Source organism: Corvus moneduloides, chromosome 12, assembly GCF_009650955.1.
Source record: "Corvus moneduloides isolate bCorMon1 chromosome 12, bCorMon1.pri, whole genome shotgun sequence".
Classification (NCBI taxonomy): Eukaryota; Metazoa; Chordata; class Aves; order Passeriformes; family Corvidae; genus Corvus; species Corvus moneduloides.
Genome location: NC_045487.1, coordinates 19,982,750 through 20,007,166, shown reverse-complemented (window position 1 = coordinate 20,007,166; position 24,417 = coordinate 19,982,750). Strand labels below are relative to the sequence as shown.

Sequence of the window (24,417 nt, the reverse complement as noted above, 5' to 3'; positions counted from 1 at the left end):
TCTTACAAACCATTACTCAACTGCCCAATAACATTAAAAATACATGAATACCTTCCAAGTGTTTACATTTTAGAGATAATCATATCTACCTTTAACAAACATATTTGAGGGGAAAACTCTATATTGTGAATGGCAATAATAAATTTTATTTATTTAAGAGACAACTACTATTGAAGGGTCACTACTTTTTCAGGGTATGTTGAGCAGTATCTCATTATTCAGCTAAGATGATATAACTACTCTTTCACAGACTGATGCCGTGTTTTTTAACTACAAGACTAAACTAAAAATAGGAAATAGATGTTAACACACCTTTCATGACCTCTGCATGTTACCACCCAGCCACCTAGCTTGTAGTTCAGAGAAAAGTGGCATAAAACCTAGCTACACTCAGAAATGTTGAGTGTTTAGTTAACCAAAATGGACACTTTTTACCCTACTGTTAATGGTATTAAATATTCTCAAAAATGGGCTGGCAAGGAAGTCTTAAATTACTTTGTTTAAAATTTCACTACTACATTTCAACTTTCACCTTAACTGTGCTCCCATGAACTCTTTCATCTTCCACTACCAGGTTAGAAACAGATCCCATATTTTACGAGAAACAGTGTGTTCTATGGAATGTATATATTCCAAACGAGGTCCTGCCCTTGTGAGATGACAGAACATATGAACACCCTGCCAGACTGTGAGGTGGGTGTGGGGAGCAGGGGGAGGTCTGTGCGTGGGTCTTGCACAAAGAGGAGCCGAGGCAGGGCTACACAGGAGCCGGGATGTGCAGCCCCAGCCCGAGCGGGCAGGGACACACAGGAGCCGGGATGTGCAGCCCCAGCCCGAGCGGGCAGGGACACACAGGAGCCGGGATGTGCAGCCCCAGCCCGAGCGGGCAGGGACACACAGGAGCCGGGATGTGCAGCCCCAGCCCCAGCGGGCAGGGACACACAGGAGCCGGGATGTGCAGCCCCAGCCCGAGCGGGCAGGGACACACAGGAGCCGGGATGTGCAGCCCCAGCCCGAGCGGGCAGGGACACACAGGAGCCGGGATGTGCAGCCCCAGCCCGAGCGGGCAGGGACACACAGGAGCCGGGATGTGCAGCCCCAGCCCGAGCGGGCAGGGACACACAGGAGCCGGGATGTGCAGCCCCAGCCCGAGCGGGCAGGGACACACAGGAGCCGGGATGTGCAGCCCCAGCCCGAGCGGGCAGGGACACACAGGAGCCGGGCGCTTCGCCTCCATCCCCTCGGGGCAGCGCATGTGACGCGAGCGCCCGGAGGATCTGGGGGCAGATGAAAGCTGGCAGCTGTGGCTGCCTCGGGCGCTCGAGGCTGCCAAACAGGGCTTACAAACACGTTAGCACAGCAGCAGAATTAAAGCCCTCATTCAGGTTTGTTTTGGAGTAAGAAACCAATGCGCATAGAGGGGATGCGGGAAAACTTGCCCTGCAGGCTGAAGCCTAAATACACCTTGACCTCCCCTCGAAAGCTGCTATAGAGTACAGCAGGCTTAACTACGGGACCAAATCATCTAAATAATAATTTATGTTGTTGTCCAAGCAACCTCCTCAGTTTCTGACAAGCAGACACAGCTGACATTTGCTGCCCTCTACTTATTAAACAGGCAATCATATTCTAAAGTGCTGTTAGTCAGCCAAATCAGCAGGAAAGTAAATCTGTTGCAGCGTTCCGATAAAACAGTTATGTGATTTTTCCACATTCACAGCTTGCTCCCAAAGAATTTTCTTCTTTTTTCCCCCGTCTATGCCAATGTGATAAATTGTGTTTAACAAGGTTGTTTTTACCTGAGGAAGACCCATATTTAGACAGAACACCACTGAAGCAAAAGGAGAACTAGAAATTCAGTCTTGACCTCTCCCTTGCACAAACTGATCTGATATATATATTTATATATAGACAGAGGGGGGAGAGAGAGATAGATGTGTGTTTATATTTAGATATATAAAATTGAAAAAAAAAAATCTTTCAGAAAAGGAAGTACCATTGAATGCATTCCTCACTGCTTCTTCTGGAACCTCTGGATGCAATTGTCAGTACCCAAGACAGGCAAACTCAAACCACCCATATCACAAATCTTACACACCATACATGGAAAAGAATAGCTCCCTTATCTCTCCACCAAGTCCAAAAGGGATTAAAAACGGGGCTGCCACCCTCCACTTGTTCAAAATCAAAAAAAGCAGTAGCACTGGTTATTACTACAGACATGGAAGGAAAACTACAGGAGATCTGAAAGAATTCATTTTACAAGAGGAAGTTCCTGCTGGAGTATTTTGGTGAAATTCAGAAAGGCAAAGTCACATGCAGCTTCAGAAATTCTTTGCAAAAAGCTTTTACCATTCTAAACCCAAGTTCTGGAAATTCACCTTTAAGCAGCCCTATTGCTGTATAACGGGAGGCTACATGTTGCAACAACCTTGTGTTAGGCAGGACTCCATCGTGTGTGTGCGCTCTGGAAGGTGACAGAAACAACTCCTTCCCTACCACCTTTCTGCTTTAAAACAACGAAATCCATTAGGTAGAGCAGACTTTGTAACAGGTATTGTTCTTTTGGAACTGTTCAAACACAACCCAGATATATTTCACACCAGAACTAAACTCTGTTTTGAAAATGAGTCTTGAGTCCTCCTCACTAGTTTTACTTGAAAATTGAGAGTACACAGTTACTTAAAATTTTGTTAGGGAATGTGAGAAAACAAGAAATAATCACAAAAAGAAAAACCAACTTTTACGGGTTTATACAGCTCTTGGTCGTTTCATGCCCCCCATTCTCAGAGCACTAAATGGGAACCCTTTTGGTAACAAGGCAAGAAAATCACTGTATTTCATTGGTTATGAATAGCTGCTTTAGTCTTGAACAGCAGATTGCACCAGGACAAATACACTTATCATACAAAATCTAAGAAAATTACACTGCTGCTGGGTTAATTTGAAGGCTGATACCTTTCAAATACTCCCTGAGACATCAGCTAAACAAGGAACAATGCTTGACTAGACAGCTTGCTTTCTTGTTCCTTTCTCTTGTTATACCCACAGAGCCCCAGAATGGTTTGGCTTGGAAGGGAACTTAAAGATCCTCTCATTCAATGGGCAGGACACCTTCCACTATCCCAGGTTGCTCTAAGCCCTGTCCAACCTTGCCTTGGACACTTCCAGGGATGGGGCAGCCCCAGCTTCTCTGGGCACCCTGTGCCAGGGCCTCCCCACCCTCACAGGGGAGAGTTTTTTACTAATACCTAATCTAAACCTACTCTCTGTCAGTGTGAAACCATTCCCCCTTGTCCTGTTGCTCCTGGCCCTTGTCAACAGTCTCTCCATCTTTCCTGTCAGCTCCTCCAGGTACTGGAAGGTCACAATTAGGCCAACCTGAAGCTTCTTTTCTCCAGGCTGAACAATCCCATACTCACTGTCCCATTTTGTTTTGCATAAGCCCCTGCTCTCCAAGCTATGCAACCTCATTTGTCCTGATAATAAAACACCTCCCATACAAAGCCTCACAGATCTGACACAGGCCTGCGTGGGCAACAAAACAGGGATGCAATACATGGATCCTTCTCACACTCACATTGATGTAAACCAAGTTCTAAGAATTTGTTTTCTCGGTAGCAAGCATAAACAAAGATAAAGGAGTGTTCTTACTTTATACTATAAAGATGGGGGTATAAAAATAGCTTGTTACTTAACAATGGCTGTGTATTTAGCTCATCTATCAGTAAACCAGCATTTCCCTTTAAGAATGCTAAACCCAGCAGTTTTCATCAGTCATGAAAAATAAGCATTCATGTTAACTAAACAAGAGCTGGGCAGTATGTGTATGCTGGAATAATGCATCATTACGGAATGCCACCAAATTGATTTTGTAGAAGGGAATTATTATGTTGGACAGCACTGGATTTAATTTAGATTTCTGGTAGGCTAATAAGGTAAGCTTGGGTCAAGCTTGGGTTAGAGAAAAGACAAAAAAACCCCCAGCCCTTGACTCAGCTCTAATTAATACACATTTTACCTAGGCAGGAATAAATAATTTGACTCAGCTGGAAGATACCATGGTCATTCTGCTGATCTCCTGGCATTTTTCTGTCAATTATCCAGTTTCTGACTCTCTGTACAGCAAGGGTGACACCACGCTTCAACTTCAGTCAGACACCTTGCCACAACTTCTGCTCAAAGCCCAGAAGAACAGGCTGGAATTTTCATCAGCTTCAATTTTACAAAGATACATGCAAGAAATTCTACTGAATAGTAAGATTGCTATTGACCAAAGATCTTCAGGACTTGCAGAATTCATTGCAGGGCAGTACCTCATCCTTGGAAACACAGGAAATCTGGAAGACCTACACACCAAATCCATATGCAATAAACTTATTACTGGTTATAGATTATCTTGTTTCCTCAGCAGCAAATGTAATGCCATTCCTCTTCTGGCCTTGACTGTAAGTTTTATAACCAACTTCAGTCATCAGAATTTGGGACTGTTATCGTAATATACTTATGCATCTAAAGTAATAGCTGCTGGAAGGAAAAAAACACAGCTAACACAAGCAGTAGATTTGATAATGCAGCAGGATGTCCAGGAGAGTATTCTGACTGGTCAGATAGGACCACTCCTCTTGAGATGCAAGTTTAATTACTAACATTTTAGGTCATTGCAAAAACTTTATAACTTCAGAAAAACCTTGTACTCTAAAACCAAATCCAGGGCAGTGCTGCATGAGCTTAAACTGGGCAGGAATGGTCAAAGCATTTTTCTGGGTACAAACAGCAGACCTGTGGTACAGGGAAAGTATGAAAAAGTGACTGTTATCTGACTTTCTACATGTATTGACAAAAATGCTCACATTCCTTCTGCATCACAGCTGTAGCACTGGTAGCCTGATGCAGGAAACTATTCATGAAATAACTCTGTTCTGAGGAATCAGTGTTGCTGAAACACTGCTTCGTCATTACTTCAGGCATCACATTCACAGCTTTTCCTTCTTTCGACCTACTGACACTCAGATGGGTTAGAGAGCTAAGTGAAAATTTAAATTTATTCCCATTCAAGTGCCCTATTTCTCAGTGGACAGTGTTATAAGAAACCAGTTTAAGATAAGAGTGTTGCTTTTGAATCAATATTTTTATGTCAGGCATGACAAAATAGAAAATTTACTTAGACTTCTCATCACTGAGACACTACATTAGTAGTACAATCTTTAAGGACTTCGGCTTTGGTGAAAAGGTGAATAAATTAACTTTCCAAACAAAACAATTTTCATTTGCTTTTCATTTTCAGTAATTATGATAACTTCAGTAAACTATCATTTAAATAGTTGTAAGAAACCACTCCTACTGAGTTGATACATAAATACTAGTGTGGTGACAAGAAATTATTTAGTGTAAAACTGTTTTCCTATTGTAATCCCTAAGTATATGATGCTGGAGTTTCAGTAATTCTGCTATAAGTTCTTCTGGGGGATTTAAAACCTCTAAGGCAATGTTAGAACCACGTAACATATACATCATATGAGGTACATATTTCATTGTTTTAAAGAGAAGGATCCTACAGCTTCCTCTAGAACTCCAACTGCTAACAGTCCATGTAGTTTACTGCATATAATTCAGAAAATTCCCAGTTCAAAAAGTCAATCTCAGCCCAACAAGGCTCTTGTTCCAGAGGACACTGCAGATGTGGGGGATGGCAGCACCCAAGGCCATGGTTACCACAAGGCTGCCCTGGACACAGCTCCTTCTGGGAGATGGGAAAGCCTGTGTCTGCTCTGCTTCCACAAGAACCGAGCACTCCCAAAGCTCCTGGCCAGGGTAGCACTCACAAGCCCCTTCCATCATGATAAAGGACCTGATCCATCCCCAGGAAGCTGGGCCAGCTCTGCTGACAAGGGCACACGAAGGGCTGTCTTGTGCCTTCCCTAGCATCCCAAGGCTGCTGGTATGAGTATCAACAGGCCAGAGACTTCCCTTTCATGGCTGATGAGCACACCTGAGAACAGATTCCACTGAGTGTTATCTAACCTGATCTAGGGCCTGGATACATGCCCAGACATTTATGGTGTCTGGTTTAAGTTTTCATTATTATGCAATATTCTTGGTTGGTGATGACACAAAAATTTGAACCAAGTTAATCTTTCAGGATGAAGCTCAGCTACTTAACTTTTAAATTAAAACATTTTTTAGGCAACAGACCCTGATCTGTAGAATATCCCTGACAGAAAGGATGTTGAGGATCTTACCTTGCCTGCCTTTCCCTACACCATTTCTATTATTAATTACTGGGTGTTGACTCAGATATTCCTAATCTTGATCTATTCCTGCTATCAGTTATATGGCCTGTTTTATGCTCTATTTAATGAAGCCTTTTAATGGAAATTAGAGAACTCATAATTTCTTTAACTTACATTTGTGACTTCCAGACTACATAAATCAGTGCATTTCCTAAAACTTGATTTTAAAAGCTTTAGTCATGCTTTGTTCATTGAAGCTTATCACAGTTAGTTTAGTAAAACTTATAGTTCCATTGATTTTCTAATCACTCTCTAAAACAGCAGTCTGAAAAAATTTAACTATGTGTTGTCTAAAATGGAAAACTCCACTCCTTATGATACCCTACTTATGCAGGGTATTCCCTGCTTATTATTAATCACAAAAATTAATTAAAAAGTTAATTCAAACCATTAATTAGAAAAAATAGGTAGGAAAGCTATATAATTTCCAACAAAACAGACACTGCTCACAAATGATGCTATTTGTCACATTAATTTGTACCAAGTCAAACATTTCAGAATTTATGTTGCAAAGCAATGCAATAAGTAATAGCTGAAAAGCATCATTTTTCCCCTGAAATAGTCTCAATGGAAAATATTTTTCAGTAGCTTATTAAATAGACTTACCAAACAATCATATGCTGTCCACTGAAAAAAGGCTGCCCCAACTTAGAAGTGTGAAAGCAAATGGAGAGTTTTGAGCAATATAATCCTCCACAGGCATATTCTGCTACTGCTTTCACTCAAGTCCATTTGAAACAGGTTAATACAAAAGCAAAATAAGTGACTCACACTGAAATCAGAGTGGGTTTGCACTGACTTAACAAAAACAGTGATAGTCTGCGTGTGAATGAAACCTGGCTCTGCAATAAGACCATGTGTAGATGACCCTTCCCTTTGTTTGGGTAAGTATTTAAATGCAGTTTAAACTTGATTTATGTCAATTTGGTTTAAGCAATATGCAGAGTGGTTTGAAGACTGGCTAATAAATGGATCAAGATGGAATTACAGAGAAAAAACATTATCTTCACCTAACCAAATAATTTTAAAATGTGTTCAAAGGATTCCACTTACATTGTCTTCATGACACTAAGAAGCAAGAAGCAAACTTTCTACTGGTAGACATTCTATGAAAGAAATTGAGCTAATCTTTTTTTCTTCTTAAATTAGGAAGGAAAACAGAGCATTACAGAATGAAGTCTTCAAAATATTCATGAAGGAGAATGTTTTGGAACAAATACCCTTTGCTAGTCTTCTTTCTTTCCTCTTCATCCTATTATCCTTGTACTGGTACCTTTATTTTGCATTCCAAGACAGCACTTTCTAGAGTTCTTTCAATGTTTTGAATAGTTCTTTCCTTTTAAGGAAAGATTTAGAAGACTTTCTTTAAGACTTTGAATGACTTCTTTTGGTACTTCACTTTCTCCCTCTGACTTTTGTCAGTAGTGTCACTGTTCAAACTGACTGAAGTCTGAAACAAGTATTTTCAGAACATAATAATACTATCAGCTGTTTTGCTGGGATGAAAAAACAAGCTATCTGACAATCACATCATTAAACAAGCAACACAAGCTAGAAGAGCTGCAGGTTTCTTAGGTGCCCCCTTTGTGCTTTTTAAAACACTACCTAATGGCCACTTTACTATAGGCCACAAGAATGTCAGGTCTTCAACAATATTCAACAAAGGTCTTCAGGCAATATTCAAGACACAGAAATCAAGGAATCACAGCTTCAAATCCAGCTTATTATTGAAGCTGACAGTATTTTATTCATTAGCTTATACAAAACTTAGAAGAAACACACTTTCTCTCTGAGCTATGGGTGATAAGCACATTAAGAGTAGCCCAGCTGGCAGTGAAGTTTTGAAATTTTTTACATTTTTGTTGGTATTGATTCAAAACTTTTAATTTCAAATGACGAAGTTATGCCAAAGACAGTTTTTCTAACCAACCTGTTATACTATAAAATGGGTTATTTTTTTATTTTGGCAGTGTCAATATCATTTGAGACATCAGCATATATCCAGTATCCAACACAGAAAAAAATACCAACAATATTAAAACATCATCTTGTCAGTACCACGCCACACTCCCCTTTGCAAAAGAAAATGTTTTTACTAACTAAATTTCAATATTTTAAGTTAAAGTCTTTAGAGCTTTAGAACCCTGATCACTAAAACCAGAGACATTTCTTATGGTTTCAAACATGCAGAATGAAATTCAACTTCAGAGAGAGGCGTGGTGCCAGCAATTGATGCGCTTTCCTGAGATGGCTGGGAGAGCAGGCAGGGCCAGTGACCAAATGCAGAGGGTGCAGCACTCAGGCTGAGGAGCTCCTTCTGCACTGCCTCACCCAAAGCCCGGCGTTCAGTGTCACACCAGTGTGCTCTACCCACGCGTAACCCGCTGCCCAGCGTTAGATGTGACCGCGCTCAGTGCCAGCGCTGCCCGGCCCGCAGGGGCCGCAGCGCTCCGCGCAGCCAGGGCCGGCCCGGCCACGCCGCGGCCCTGCGGCAGCGCGGGGCTGTCTCGCCGCTAGTAAAGAACAGCTGTCTCGCTCTGACTACTGGAAAGTGTGGGTTTACTATCCCTGTCTTTTACTTTCACGTCCTCAGGCTTCCAATGGCCGAGAAAGAATCCCCAGGAAAGCCAGCACCGATGCAGCAGCAATGCATTTAACCCCAGCTCTGTTCACTTCCAGCAGCACGGCAGCTTCAGTTCTCAGCCCAACAGCCCTTTCTGCCTGCCATCAATTACTCTCAAAAATCTGGATTCTTCCTTTGCATACACTGGCTACATACAAAACCCAAGTACTATTAAAATCCTGCCTCTTTTCCTGCCAAATAACTTGATTACTCTATTTCATTTCAATGCTTGCTTGACAAATCCAGCTCTGGAAACACTAAGGCCTGGTCTAATGTTTACAAGAATTCATTTCATCAAGTCTTACTACATAATCACATAATGAAATGAAGACAAAACTCATCCATGTATTTGGATTTTTTTGACTGTTATACATATAAAGTCTGTGTAGCTAACGGGACTACAGAATACTGCCAAGAGGGAAACGAAACAGGAAGAACAGGTCAATACAAAAGAACTTGCTATATGCATTTTTCTGTACATCTTACCTTCCAGTGCATAATTATTACCTGCTAATGTGTATATCCAAACAAGCTGCCTGAAAGGAATGGCATCATTTTGCTGAAATTGCTTTCAACTGATGGATATTTTAATCTTTCTAACTGATTTAAATTGCAACCCAATCCTAAACCATGAGATGCCTTAAGCAAAGGACAGTCACTCATTTATAGCAAATTAAGGTACTCTTAGAGTAACATATCACAACTTCATCGGAAATTATTTGATATTTTTTAGATTATTGTAATTTAGACAAATGAGTAAATAGTCCACTGAATCACAAGGTAGAGAAAATGATTGGCAATTACATTACTTGAAAGAATGTTACCAGAACAAAATTGTTAAGTAGCACATTTCTAAGAAAGTGACATTTCACAAAAAGACAAAGGCATACATTTTCCACCAAAATCTAGAGCTGCTGTCATCAACAACCCAACAAAAGCTACAGCTACCTAAAATGGAAATGAAAATGTAATGTATGGAAATATTCTCTTATAAAATCTCCTTAGGCTTCACATGTATTAATGTATTAGTTTGCAAACATTAAGATCAAAGGCAAAGCAACAAATACATCCTAAAAAGTTTTTAGTCAGATTTTTATTAACGATATACAAGTAGCAAGGCATAAAAAATTAATATGTTCAAGCCTTGAAATGTCAAGTGTAATGATCTCTAGCTCTGCTTACCTCCTTTGCTTTTTGTTTCAGTCTAGCTTGCTCTGGGTCTTCTTGCCTTGAGCGACTCTACATGTTTAAAAAAAATGGGGAGAAAAGGTTAACAGATGGTTTAAGAACCCCTCATCTGTTGCAGTAAGTTAAAAAATAGCAAAGAAATAGGAACAGGATACAAGGTATCAAACATGGGACACTTAAATTGATAGAAGTGCAATTTCAAACCCATGAGCCCCACCCAAAAGACTGTTAAATGTTCAGTCGTAAATGAGATGTAGTCTAGATTCGAATTAAAAAACAAAACAAAACCAAAAAAACCAACCCAATCATGTTTTTGTCAATGTGAAAGTTTCCATACAGGTTTAAATTTCAATTATTTAATACAAACAAATTCAAGCATCCAAGAGCAGAAGTGACACCCTTTCCAGTTATCTTAAATTTTTAATTTATGTCCTTACAGTCACATATTTTAAAATTTACTGTTTGCAACTAAGCTTGTATTTAGCTCTTGGTAGAGAACGTGGAGAAAACCATTGTAAAGTTGCCCTCCCAAAAGGTAAATCTTTATATCTGTGCTCACTACACATTTTCAGACTGATGGAATTCAAAATCCAGGAGGCAGATAATACACACATTATACTTTTACAAACATGTGATAGGTCAGCATTCAGCAAAGGTTGCATAAAAAGTTGTAAGAAGCTGCAATAAAACTTGTGACACCTGTGGAAAACTGTTGTTCCTGACACCTGAGAGATGAAGTAGTTCTACTTCAGTATTTCTTTGAGATTTAAAGTGATACCACTTACACAACTAAAGGAATACCTGTGCCCTCTCCTATCTATCCATTCTCTGGTTATTGCTATGCTGAAGGCAGACCTGAAACTAGAAAGAATATTAGTTTGCAAACTTACACAGTCTCAGATTCTTTTCTGGTGTTTAAATTTTTCACACCATATTCTGGTCAGAAGCCAAAAATCCGTTAAGAAAACCAAAGTCAGACAGGTTTTAAGGGCTTACACTTAAAAGGGCCTGGAGAGTGCCTTGGCTGTGATTTGGCAGACAGGGCACCAATGGCACAGAATTCCCTATCTTTTCTCCTGTTAGTTTTTGTGAGTTTTTTGTGGGTTTGGTTGGTTTTTTCTGAACTGGGACTGGTTTTTTTCAGCTACTATAGCACACATATAAAACAGTGCTGATAACACATGGTGACATCAAACAATGAGATTTTTAGATGTGCTTAACTCTTCCACTGTGCACATCAGCTTCACCTTCCAACACCATCTATAAGTGCTTTTGTGTCTGTTGGCACAAGAGGTTGTTGGGACAGGACAGTGTCTGCAGCAAAGGAATGACAAATCAAAATCTGAGACAGCCAATGACCAAATCAGGCTCTCGTGTTGTAGTTGTGCCAGCCAAGGAAGAAACTCCACCTTAACACAGGCTGAGGTTCCTTCTAACTGCTGTGGTCAGACAAAAAGAAAAATGTAGATAATCTGACCTAGTTAATGTTCAAAGGACAAAAAGGTATTTCATGACATATGTGGGTCTGCCGGAGAGCCGGGTTTCTAATCAGCACAGCAATTACTAAGAACTTGATTATATTTATACCTATTAGGTTAAAAACCAAACTAACAAAACCCGCTTTTCTAGGAGATGGGCTCAGGTCAGTATTTATGAACTGAGCTGAACAAGGTCCTTGCTGCCATTTTGCAGTGACAGTTCAACCATTGGAGCCTCACCTTCTCCAGAATTATACACGGAAAAGCATATTTAGCCCTTGCATGGGTTTTGATGATAAATTTATAAATGTACAGTGAACTTCTATTGCCTTGTGAATCTCACAGTGAAAGCAGTACAGAAACATAAAGTATTGTTATACTACTGTATGAAGCTTGAAACATTTGCCAAATGCAAAGTACAAGTTAAAAGCACGTCAGCTTTAGGAGAAAGCAGAGTGTCCTAGGAGAATCCAGCTGAGACTTCTAATATTGTTACTAACTTTCTACAAGGAAATGATAGAATCCTGGAAAACACACCAGATGTACATTGTGTTTGGGGACATTGTAAGAAAAATTAAAGCAACAGATGCAAAGTAACATTGCAATTTCCTGGGCTCCAGAAGTGAAGGAAAAACTCTGAAAGCGCTACAGAGTAAAGTAACACATTTAAAAGTTGAGGCTTTTTCTCCCCCCCTCTCCCCCCCCCCCCCCAAACTGACCAAATTAAAGTAGATCTGGAGTTCAGGATAACTGCAACATGCAAAAGCAAATCATCTGCTCTGTGTAAATCTCCAGCTTGTTCACAATAAATAAATGATAAAAAGGATTGAAGAGGTGAAAACAGGTACTCAGCTCCTGAACAATATCAGATACAGTAACCTTGTTTCAAAAATGAAGATCTAAAATACCAGGTGAAGTTCCATATATAACCCAGATTGAAGGTGAAGATAGAACTACTTTAACATTTAGAATAATGCAATGATTTGTAGTTATTGCTTGAGTCCATGCCAAATAGCCTTTCCAAAGAATCCAGGCTAGTTCTTGTTTCAAACAAGCAGAATTCCAACTTTACACTGGATGTATCATTACTACTAAAAAATTTAAGGAATTTAATTTCGTTTTGAGTTCAGATAAATTTTAACAGATTTTTTTAAAAGCAGACTTTTAAGACTAAAATACTTTCCTGCTGATTACCATGTCAGTAAGCTTCAGAAATAAAATCAGCAGCATATGGAGGCTAAAATGTATTAAAGGACAAGTATAAACATCAACTATTTCATTAATTCTTCACTTCATGATCTAATATAATTATAAAAGGCTTCACCAATGCTCATGCAACACAGATTAAAGCAAATATAAGCAAATGCAAATGTCAAGCTTAAGAGAGGTGCCTAAATAAGCTTTAGAAATGTCACTGGATTCCCTTTACACTCCACTCCACACGTGAACATCTTTCCCTTCCTCTGAAGAGTTTGCACAATTTTGCTGCTGCATAGCTCTTGTAGTGCTTTTCTACATCACCCATCAAGGCATCAACATGTCACCATCACCAAGCAATCATTTTAGTATTTTACACTTACTTTTGTCAAGCTCCTGACTAATCATTCCTAGCTTTTTTAAATTGCAGTTTAACTTTTTTCTTCAAGTTAATTCATATTTTGTGTTTTCTCTTCCTTTCTCCTTTCTAATATCCTAATCTTAATATGCAGCACTTCACCTGTTTTGTGAAACATGCTTTTCCAAAATCTTTTAATGCACCAGTGTCTCCTTCCTCTAAAGCTTTGAGAACACCCACTAATCAGAGAACCCACCAAATCAAATACTTTGAAGGAGTTTATCACAATTCCTTTGCCTTCCACTCCCTGTTCATCGTGTCTAGATCTGTAAATAAAGCAGGCTGCATTTATGTAATGGATTTTCCCGTTGATGAATAAACACCTTTAGAAGTAAGCAAGCTTCCCATAGTAATTTTAAAGAAATCCAGGACTGATCCTAAGCAGATAACATACTTTTAAATGCATTAAATGCTGTCTCCTACTGAGACCATATTCAGCAAACCAGGTTTGTTAACGTCTCTCCCAAACACCAGCTATTTTTATTAGACCAGACAGATTTTAATTGTGAAGAACTAAAGTGCTTTGTGTTAGAGAGCTCTTTATCTGGAAACTGAAAACTGCATAGATCACATTAGGTCTATGGAAATATTGGACTTCCAAAGTATGAAAAGCAGTGTATGTTAAATGTGTGTATTCAAAACAACAGAAATAAGGGGCTTCATTTACATGTCAGCAAACTCCCTAATGTTCCAAACCTCAGCTCTTCCCCTGGCTTGTGTTAAGGCAGGAGGCCACAAAAAGAGACATCCAATTACACATGGAACAGTGTAGTTTTAAGGGTATTGCAGATCTCATAGAATTGTCTGAAATTAGAAAGCAAGAGTATCTTAAAACTTATAAGGATATCTATAACCCACATAATACTTAAATACATGCACCATTTTTTTTAAATTGGAGCACACTCTGCATCTGTACACATGGACAGACTAATAATACTTCTGTTGTGTTTTATTATCATAATCATTCAATACTTTGCTTGATTATTAACGTTAAAGTTGCACTGGTGCTAAATTTTTGATCCACTAACAAAAAGAAGTTTTCTGTTTGGATTTGTAAGGATTTTGAAGTCTTGGCTTGTTACACCTGTGTTGGGAAATGTCTCACAGGGTCTCTCCTGCATTTAGCTACATCTGACCCCAGCTAAGGCACTACTGCCCCTTACCAATATAAACACTAGGGGTCTTTAATACCTCAAATTCATTTTTTTTCATTAAATAAGGAGTCACAACTGCAGGTGCTGTACTATTGAGAGCCACTGCTGTGCCAACAGTTTCAATTTTAAACCTATTTTTCCCCATTGATGACATTAGAACTTCACCCACGGCTGTACCAGCTTATAACTTTCACTTTTAATTAAAGAAATTAAATTGGCAACATGAAACACTTTGCTTTCACATTAGCTTTGTTAATAAAAAGTGAAAGTTAAAAGCATCATAACTGAGGGTAAAACGCTGCTCAGTGTTACGATCATGGTGAGGTGGAATGCAAAAGCGCAGGTCTGAAAAATGATTTATATTAAAATCATTAAAATTGCAGTAACAAATGCCTAAAAATTCAGAAAATTATCTCAACACAGTAATTCCCATTTTGCTCTCCTCTCATCAGAAGTGAGTTCCAAGTGCACATGCAGACAGGAGGCTGCACTGAATTCACTGCTCTCAGAAGAAAGGGAAAGGATTTAATTGGAATGACAGCTGAACTCATCTCGGACTCAGGGAGCAGCCCCTTCAAGTCATCACAGCACACGTGTGGAAGGAAATCTGCAGCACCAAATTTCAATGATCTCTCCAATAAAAAAGCCCTTCAGCCTATAGCACTATAAAAATCACTATCATCCATAAATGCTAATTAACTTTACAAACAAGTCTAAACGTAATTTTCCATTTACTTATGTGAATTTTCCTTTTACAGAACACATCTTACTCTTGCAATAGTTGTACCTAAGATCCCAGAACTTGAAAGACTTGTGCTACTAATACATAACACTCAAAATAACAGACTAATTGAATGCATATATTGGAAATTAAATTTCAGCATTTATTTTATAATAAAATACACATGCATTCAGCCAATTAGAGCAGATTAATTAACACACTAATTTTAATGTGATCCACTTTATCATAGATTATACCATAGAAGTACAATTCATTCATTTTCTGAGAGCCAGGACAACTCTATACTGTAACTCTTTACTGTCACCACTCTCTCTAAAAACAATTCAAAAATAAACCCAACAAAACAACAACAAATCAGCTACAACCTCCTACTCCTGCTGCTGCCAGAAATATTTCCATTATTAGCCCAGAACCAGAACTTCATTCAACTTGACAGACACCACCTGCATTTTCCAGGTTTTGGAAATAGCTATGAAAGCAGCAAGAACACAGATTTACTATAATAAGACCACTGCTTTGTTGGGTTTGTTTTTTTGTTGGATCTTCTTTTTTTTTAGAAACTCCACATGAGACACACCATGTCAAATGTAAAGGTAAATTCCTCCAGTGATTTTAGTCTGGCTTTTGACCTTTCTGCAGCCTTAAGACTCTCCTTAGCTCTCCTCAGTACTGCCTGTACCATCCCCAAAGGCCGATGCAGAGGATGTCTGGTTCTGCACACACTTGGCAACAACAGCCAGTGGCTCTTACTGGCAAAACAAACCAGGGCCAAGAGTTGACTCTCCCAAATATTTCTTTTAAAGAGATTGTGCTCTACATACATGTTTACACACAAGATGGTCCCTCCTTGTGCCATTTTTTTTCCCACCTGTGATGCTCATGTCAGGAAGAAAACCCAAAATCAGTGACAACCAAGGCAGCTCAGTCCCTCCCTGTACAGGTTCCCCTTTTGACACATCACATTTTCTGGGTGTTTGAGACAGGAGCTCTTCCAGCAGCAGCAGGTGACTGGATCTCACAGTTTGGGGACCAATATGCCTTTAAACACTTCTATAATAAAAATAATTACTAGAAAGTAAATTAGAGAAATGCTTTGGGCCACATGTTCAAGGCTGGTATGGGAATGTTGTGGAACATTTTGGAACGTTGTGGAATATTCTGAAATGGTGTGGAAAGTTCTGGAATGCTGTGGAACATGATGCAGGATCCCTGAGGTGCAGGAGGTCATTCTGGCTCCTGAAACAGCGCAGTAGTAGTTTCAATTTTAGATTTTTTATGTAAAAGAAATTCTATGTTGCATTGCCACTATAGAATAGCATGGTTTTTCCTTTCAAGTTTGTCTTCTCCCAAAATATCTCACTGGAATGAGAACATCTGCCACAATGCTCCTAAGCTTGTGATATGAAGTTTCTATTTCTCAAGTATTTCCCAGGTTTGGGATGTAAGATTTTGTAATATTCTCTCATTTAACAAGCTAAATAATACTGCTCCTTTGTTTCAAAGACACTCATGTAGCTTCACAGCTAATTTTAACTTCAGCAACTTTTCTAAGAATGCCAAAAATTGTATTTTTTTCCTTCTTTTTTTCCTTCTACCTTCTCGTCTGATTTGTTGCTTCTTCTCCCAAAAACATTTCCTGAAGCCAAATCAAGCCCATCTGAGTGCTTACAAATTTTGCAATCATTTCCTGATGTAACAACTGAAATTATGATTGCAGATCAACGAGAACACTTGTGTCAAATATTGTCATTTCTCCTCCTAAAGAAACCCATCCACCACCCAGAACAACAAAAACCTGCATGCCTGACACTTTTGTTGGCTATCACTTACTTTTTTTTTTAACCCCTTACTGAACCGTAATGCTAAATTACCAAATCAGTTTCAAGGCTTCCCGAAGGCTCATGCTGCCTCCCCCTTTGATTTCAACCTATTCCTTCATTTTTTATTACCTTCTCCATTGATTATCCTGTTATTAAGTAGATTATTTAACACCATCTGCTTCGATGCTCAAAACATTTCCTTCACAATCTTATTCTTTGTCAAAACCTGGACTTTGGCTGTTAACAAGGCTCCAAAGTAATTAAAAAAGAATTTTCACTGTGCAAGTTCAACCTGTTTATGCTCTTCCATATGAGACAGTAGATGAGGCACCACTAGCAGGAAGCTTTGAAACTTTCACTACAATGGTTCTGCTCAGTAATGTTAAAAACATGCTGCACAATAACATGTCAAAACACTTCCAGGATAAAAGATCACACTGTTTCTCTAAAAGGCACATTAGGAAGTTGCAGTTATAAATAAATATGATTTCTAGATTTAAGCATCTGTAGCAGGGAAAACAGAAAGAGAAATTTCACTTTAAACCCCAAAGATTTTTATATTTTAAAGACAACACTGTCAAGGTGACAAAGGTGCCATGACTGCGGGAAAAACGCCTTTGCATGGTGGATATTTGAGTCTCCAGAGACAGTTTTAAGCATCTCCCCCCCCCTCTGCAGACACAAATATCACCAAGGCCACAGACAGACATGAAGTGGGTACTGATGGGTACCACTTCACCAAGCAGCTGGGGCAGATTTTAACTGTGTCCATTTAATTACTGTGTCATTACAATTACTCCATCCTTCCCACAAGGACTGACATCTCCTTAGACAACAAGGCTCAGTCATAAAAAAACCAGAGAAAACCAAAATCCTGGGTAAGGAATTAGTACATAGGAATCCAGAATAAAAAACTCAACAAATAATGTAAAATCTATTGTATAGAATAAAAAATTGTAATCTGATCATATTTTGCCAAACCACATCCTATGTAAGCCTTGCAATAGGTCATCCATCCTTCCATCAGAACAGACTGGGGAGCACCAGCTGAACAAAGGAAGTTCACTTCCAAACTGGCATTTACACTTAAATCACAACATTGCATAAGCACCTCCCAAGGGGTCCACAGTGTCTTCAACTTCTCTCTCTAAACATTAACACTGATAAATCAGCACTGCTCTTCCATGGCTACTCTGTGGTCTGGTTTTGGACTTTTAACACCTTCACTTAATTTTCACCTTCATATATTTTTTTTAGTATACCATATATTTCTTCCTAGCTGTCTCCTGGTTATGAAGCTGATTTATACATAAGGTAATTCCTTCAAATCAGTCAGGGGATTCTTTTACATTTCTTTGTTGCACAATTCTATAATTTGCTCTTTCTGTAATCTGTAGGAATCAAACTTGATGACCATGTATTTATTTCCTATATTTAGACTTCACAGGACTTCATAATATCCAAGACTAAAACAGCAACAAAAAAACCCTGCCCAAACCACAGAATATCAATTCATGAAGGAATTCAGGTTGGAAGGAACACCAGGAGGTCCTCTAACCCAATCTCACATCAGCCTGCATAAGCCTTTGTGCAGTCAGGGAAGCATTTCTGAACTAAGGACTATAAGGTACTGCATTTTTCTCAATGTCCATTTCAGAAACAACCAACATAACTAATGAGCAGCAGGATAGACAGAAAATGATTCACCAAGATGTAGTCACTGAATGCAGAAAACAGGATAAAAAATAAATAAGCATTTCTTTATTTTTAATAAATAAGAATCAAGAATGAAAACAGCAAACATGTTTTCGTCAAAACATTTAAAGAGTATCTATGTAGTGTAAAAATTTGTGGAATATTTAACAATGTGAACAATTATAAATTAAGAGTACAAACAGGACAGATTAAAGTAGCTTAATTGACAAATAGATTTCTAAATAAGCAAGGCTAGGTTTTGGTTTTTTTATTTAAAAATCTCTCAAATTGTGAACATTAATGGCATAAAATCAGGAGGCTGTGTTACAACGGAACATTGAGTTGTTCTGTGTAATCTCTTCAGAATATACAACAAATAACTCAATGAAGATTCAAATACAATTAGAAATGGGATAACTAAACTTATTTGCAATTAGATATGATATATATAATTAAATTTACAGTCACAAGCAGGAGATTTATCTGTACCTATGTGCTCTTGAAACAATATTATCTGAGTTTGTTCTGTTGCACATATGAACACTCAGTCTCTGGAATTAAAGTTAGAAAGGAACAAGTCCTGAAGTACTGACAGTTAACTGAAGACAGGCATGAATCAATCAAATAATGCAGTTATGGAGAAGCAACTGGAACACATTTAAATGAAGATGAACAAATGAACAAAACTGTTTAAAAACTAAGTCTAAAAACTTAAGAATTAAAAAGCCTCCAAAAAATCCATCAGAATTTATTGAATTTGTTGAAAAACGAGATGTGTAGGCCATGATTCTCCACTGGCACAGAAACCCTTGGCATCCATTAAATTCCAAAGGCAATTGTAACAATTATTTCACAGAATTATTTTGGGAGTGCTAGCCACTGTCTCCTATAGACCCAAGAACTCATCAAATTCAGAGCTGTAGGTTGAAAACACAGAGGCATCCCAGGCAGGTGGGTCTGGAGTCAGCACAGACCAGAGCCCAACCCACAAGGTGTGATATCACAACAACAGTACCTTTCTTGTTTTAAGAAACAAGATGTGTTTATGAAACAGGTATCACAAAATTAAATAACTGTTTGAAGGCTACGGATTGTTAAGTAGTTAAAAAAACAGTAAAAGTGATACCTTAGCAGCCTTCAGCAAGATTTCCCTCTCTTGTTCATCTTTCCTTTGCTTTTCTAAACGCTCCAACTGCTCAAAGAACTTCAGCTGTGATCGGACATCTGTGGCTTGTTCGTACCATTCATCATCCTGTAAAACAGGGACAGGCCTTTAGAAAAACAGGCACTTTTATCAAGAGCATGCACTTGAAGACTCTAGGTGTTACACATTAAAACCTTTCCATTGTACTAATAATAAAAAGAAAATTATTATTTTTTAGGCTCAGGAATGAAGCCAGCCTATGGTTAATAATGAAGCGAGAATCTGATAATTTAATTAATATCTAAGCAAATTTTAAAAAGCAAGGATTGATTTGCCAGCAACACATACATCAAAGAGTTAAAAAAATAAAACCAACAGACTTAATGATGGAAAACATCTAAAATGCTTGACTTTATTACTGAATAATCCTAGATGTACTTTATAGCCAAGCTCATAACCTGTAATTCCTACATTTGTACTAACCTTGAACTAGTAACAGACTTTCTCAAGATGCAGCATTATAAAGCATTAAAGCTAAAAATTCAGTTGAAAATAAGCCTGTAACTACATCAAAACAGAAGCTTATAACAACTAAGAGCATGCAAGTTTTCCTAGTACACAGCAACCAGAAGAGTTTATGGCATGAGCCACATGAAGAACACTCAGAATGTCAGTCAGAAAAATAAGTTACATTACTTGCATCCCATTTATCTACTTTAGTGTTTTCCTTTCTGACCACAATGCTACGAAATCAAAGAAGAACATTAACCAAGAAAAATATGGAATACAATCACAATGCTACAATTCAATCAGAGACAACACTATTTTTCTCCTAAGGATCTTTTAAGACATTATTTTAAATGCTTCTTTGGCTTAATATGGACTAAGCAAACTGGTTTTTTCTCAGACACCATCCTAGAGAGAAGGAAGGAGGGATTTAACACTTCTGAAGCTGATAAAGAATACTGAAAAGAAACAAGGAGACTTTACTTTTAATCCAATACAGTAGAATATAAACATCAATTGCAATGAAAAATGTAAGTGTAGGTAATAAGCAGGAAGAGTGGCCTTTATTTTTTAATCCATTTTTCTATCACAATGATGTTGATTATAGTAACAGACCCCAGAGATGATCATTTTTGCAAATATCACATAGAATTAGTCCAACCATGACTCAGGTTTGGGAAATAGGTGGGCTAAGACACAGTCCAGAGCTGTTTGACTAGACTGCCACTCCAGAAATACAAAAAAGTACCCCACAAAACCAAGGAACAAACTAAACCAGAGCTATTCAATGTATGTATATATATATATATATATATATATGCTTAAGAAATCTAAACACAGCTTAAGACAACACACAACTAGCTATTGCCATCTTACTTTGACACCAGTTTAACAACTATAATATCTAACAAGCACCTTACTTCTACTGGAAAAGGCATTTCAAATATATCAATAAAAATGTTTGATTCATTTGAATTTTAAACTGGTTTGTAGATCCTTATTTAAATTTCCCCCTGGTTTAAGATATCAAAATTGTTTCAATCTTCTTCAGGAATACAATCACTAACAAAAGAATCAGAGTAGCATTTTACCTTTAAATGTTCTTTTTAAAGAGAAAACCATGTTTAAGTACAGTGAAGAATTTACAGTTGAATTCTTTAGTTGCTAGGGAATATATTGGCAGTTTTTGTAAAATACTAATATTTCTCACATCCCGAAAAGTTACTATAGATACCTAAATACCAAAGCAATTTTGATCCAACTCATGCATACCCTGGACAAAAAAAGGAGCTACCAAGAACCAAGTCTTAGTCACAGTCCACGAGCAGAAATAGCTTAGCACATGCTTCATGCCAGACACTTTACCACAGAAAGACAGAAACAATTCTACAACAAGTTCCGTCAGAGAGGAGGAGGACGAGCTGGCAGGCAGATCTACCATCCCACCACTCTCTGTTTGCTGAGCAGACAAACCTGCAGCCGAGGGAAGCTTTGCAGCATGAACCAGAACATTGCTGTGCTGAGCACTGCCGGCCCCACGGCGCTCTGGAACACAAACCCTTCCTGGGCACACTTACTTTGTATGACTCCATTCGGTGCTGGGTTATCACTGTCACTTTTTCTATCACTGTTCTTAATCTGTTCTGTGTCGCATGGGAAATAAAAGTAACGACCTCAGCTGGCACATCAGTAATTCCTAGTTTTTTAGCTAAAGCAAAAAAACAAAACAAAACAGAATTAGCTTACCCCCCATAGAAAAAAAAAACCAACCCAAAACACAAACAAAGTTCTAAAGGACTTTATGTCATAACTTTGTTTTCCTGGATAGAAAAATCCACGACAGTGTATTTACGTGGCTTTGGTGACACATTCATGACCCCTTGAAAAGGGTGTGACTCTACAAGTTTGAAAGAGAAATCAGAGAATTTCTTTAACACTTGAAAGCACTTAAGAACATATTAAATCAAGGCATATCAGAGTATGAGACAATGTGAGTTCTCAGTTGTTCTACACAAGAAACAATTCCTTTATTTTCAGAAGCATTAATGCAGATGAATTTCAGTGTCAAGCACGTGAGGCTGCAGCCCAAAGCATTCTGTTGCATCCTTTAGCCTACACCACTGGCATAGTACTGATAATAGAAATTCTTTAGGGGGGGAAAAAAAAAAACCCTATTAATTGAAGGCAAAGAAATAAGGTCATATTAAAAAGTGTTGTTCAGAAACACCAGTTGTCTCCTTGTCCCATAGTTATTTGGACACTTGATACTTCATGCTGAGTTTATAAGAAAAGCAAATAGTCTACAGTCTAACGCATTTATATATTTCAAAAACATCCAAGCTACAGAAAAAAATGAATATGGGTAACACTTAAGGACTCCTAAATTCATCATTCATAATTACAAAGTATTGGATACAAACTTGTAGGTATATGAATACATGTACTAATTTAAACTACAGTCCTACAAAGACATATGTGGTCCCAGTAGGGCAGTTTTCTGGATAGAAAACTCCCTGTGTGCACGCACAGAAATATATGTATTTTATACAGGAAAAAAACCTGAGAGTTGCATTTTGTATGGACCATTGGTGTTGACCCACCACAAAAGAATAAATACACTGAGTCAGTTTTCCATTGAATGGGCACAAGGCTTTTAAAAGTGGTTTGATTGGGACACATTAAAGGTTATGCAAAACAATACAGGAAATTTGTAACTACTTTGAGAAGTGCTTCCTGCAGAGCCAATTGCAAGAGGAATCCTCGTCTGGGTAGGGGTCCCCGAACAAACACGACCTCGGAGGCACAAGAGCAAGTGTTTGCTTTGCAAGGCGTTCCTACCTTTCCCTAGCTAAATTCGAGAGCGAGAAACCATCCCACGTCTAAAAAGATGATGTGGGAGAAGCGAGCGGCGGGGCCGCGTGCCCGGGTCCCGGCGCTGGTGGCCCCGGGAGCGGCCCCGGGAGCGGCCCCGGGAGCGCCTTCAGGGGGCGCCGGCACCGGCCCCGTCCCGTCCCTTCTTCGCTGTCCTTGGCTCCCGCTCCACCGGGATCTGCCCCTTCCCTGCCCTTGGCTCCCGCTCCACCGGGATCTGCCCCTTCCCTTCCCCTGGCTCCCGCTCCACCGGGATCTGCTCCTTCCCTTCCCCTGGCTCCCGCTCCACCGGGATCTGCTCCTTCCCTTCCCTTGGCTCCCGCTCCACCGGGATCTGCCCCTTCCCTTCCCCTGGCTCCCGCTCCACCGGGATCTGCCCCTTCCCTTCCCCTGGCTCCCGCTCCACCGGGATCTGCTCCTTCCCTTCCCCTGGCTCCCGCTCCACCGGGATCTGCTCCTTCCCTGCCCTTGGCTCCCGCTCCACCGTGATCTACCCCCATCCCGCCTGGATCTGCCCCTTCCAGTGATGGCTGGACCACAGCCCCACTGTGGTCCCCGGCCGCGCCTCCCCAGCACAGTTCTCTACTCCGGCTATCGCTGGTGTTCATTTTAAGGATTCTTTGAAGTCGTTACCTCTTAAACTAACTTAATCACTGACTCCGTATCTTACATGTTACCTTAAGGATTTCAGCAAGATGCATATGTGCTTTTTAACTAATTTTTGCTTCATCATAGGGAAAAAAATAAATTAAACCTTTCTTGGTGCCCAATTTGTCCTGTGTAATAGAGCTGGTGCTGCGCTCAGGTTGCTGAAAGCTGAACATGTAATGGGAAGCAGACACACACATTAAATCCCAACGCTGCAACTGCCACCCAGGCAAATGAAGTCCTTGAAGTCAGGAGGATGATTCCTATAGGCAAGGAGCAATTCCTCCAAGTCAGACTAGCAATATCGAGGCCTATTTGAGCATGCACCATTTTATTATGCAAACACGTGTAAGCAAAGCCATCAATCAGAAAATCCTAGTCTGAAAGATAAAATGCAAGTAAGAAGGGACATTTAATTAACTAGTATCCAGAAAAGAGGCTTGAGATGGAAAATTCTGCCGTATTCTAGGTAAGGGTGTGAATGTGTAATTGTTACAGTTCTTTCAATTTCAGTGTAACTATAGCTACCCAACTTCCCTGAAAACACACACGCTCCTTTTATAACAGAACTGTTGCCATCTTGGTTTTTTACACAATAAAGGTCTTTCTAATCTTAAAGAATTTTATTCTAAGTAAAGT

At 39.2% G+C, this 24,417-nt stretch overlaps 1 protein-coding gene across 1 annotated transcript in view; it reads right to left on the bottom strand.

Moving 5' to 3' along the window:
• The window catches only part of LOC116449773 (transcription initiation factor TFIID subunit 4-like), a 147,718-nt gene that overhangs the window by 59,995 nt on the left and 63,306 nt on the right, over positions 1 to 24,417 (bottom strand). The window contains exons 11-13 of the mRNA XM_032121596.1: positions 21,837 to 21,967; positions 19,735 to 19,860; positions 10,099 to 10,155 (exon numbers count right to left, since the gene is read on the bottom strand). Of these exons, the coding sequence (XP_031977487.1) occupies positions 10,099 to 10,155; positions 19,735 to 19,860; positions 21,837 to 21,967 (314 nt within the window). The remainder of the gene's footprint in view (positions 1 to 10,098; positions 10,156 to 19,734; positions 19,861 to 21,836; positions 21,968 to 24,417) is intronic.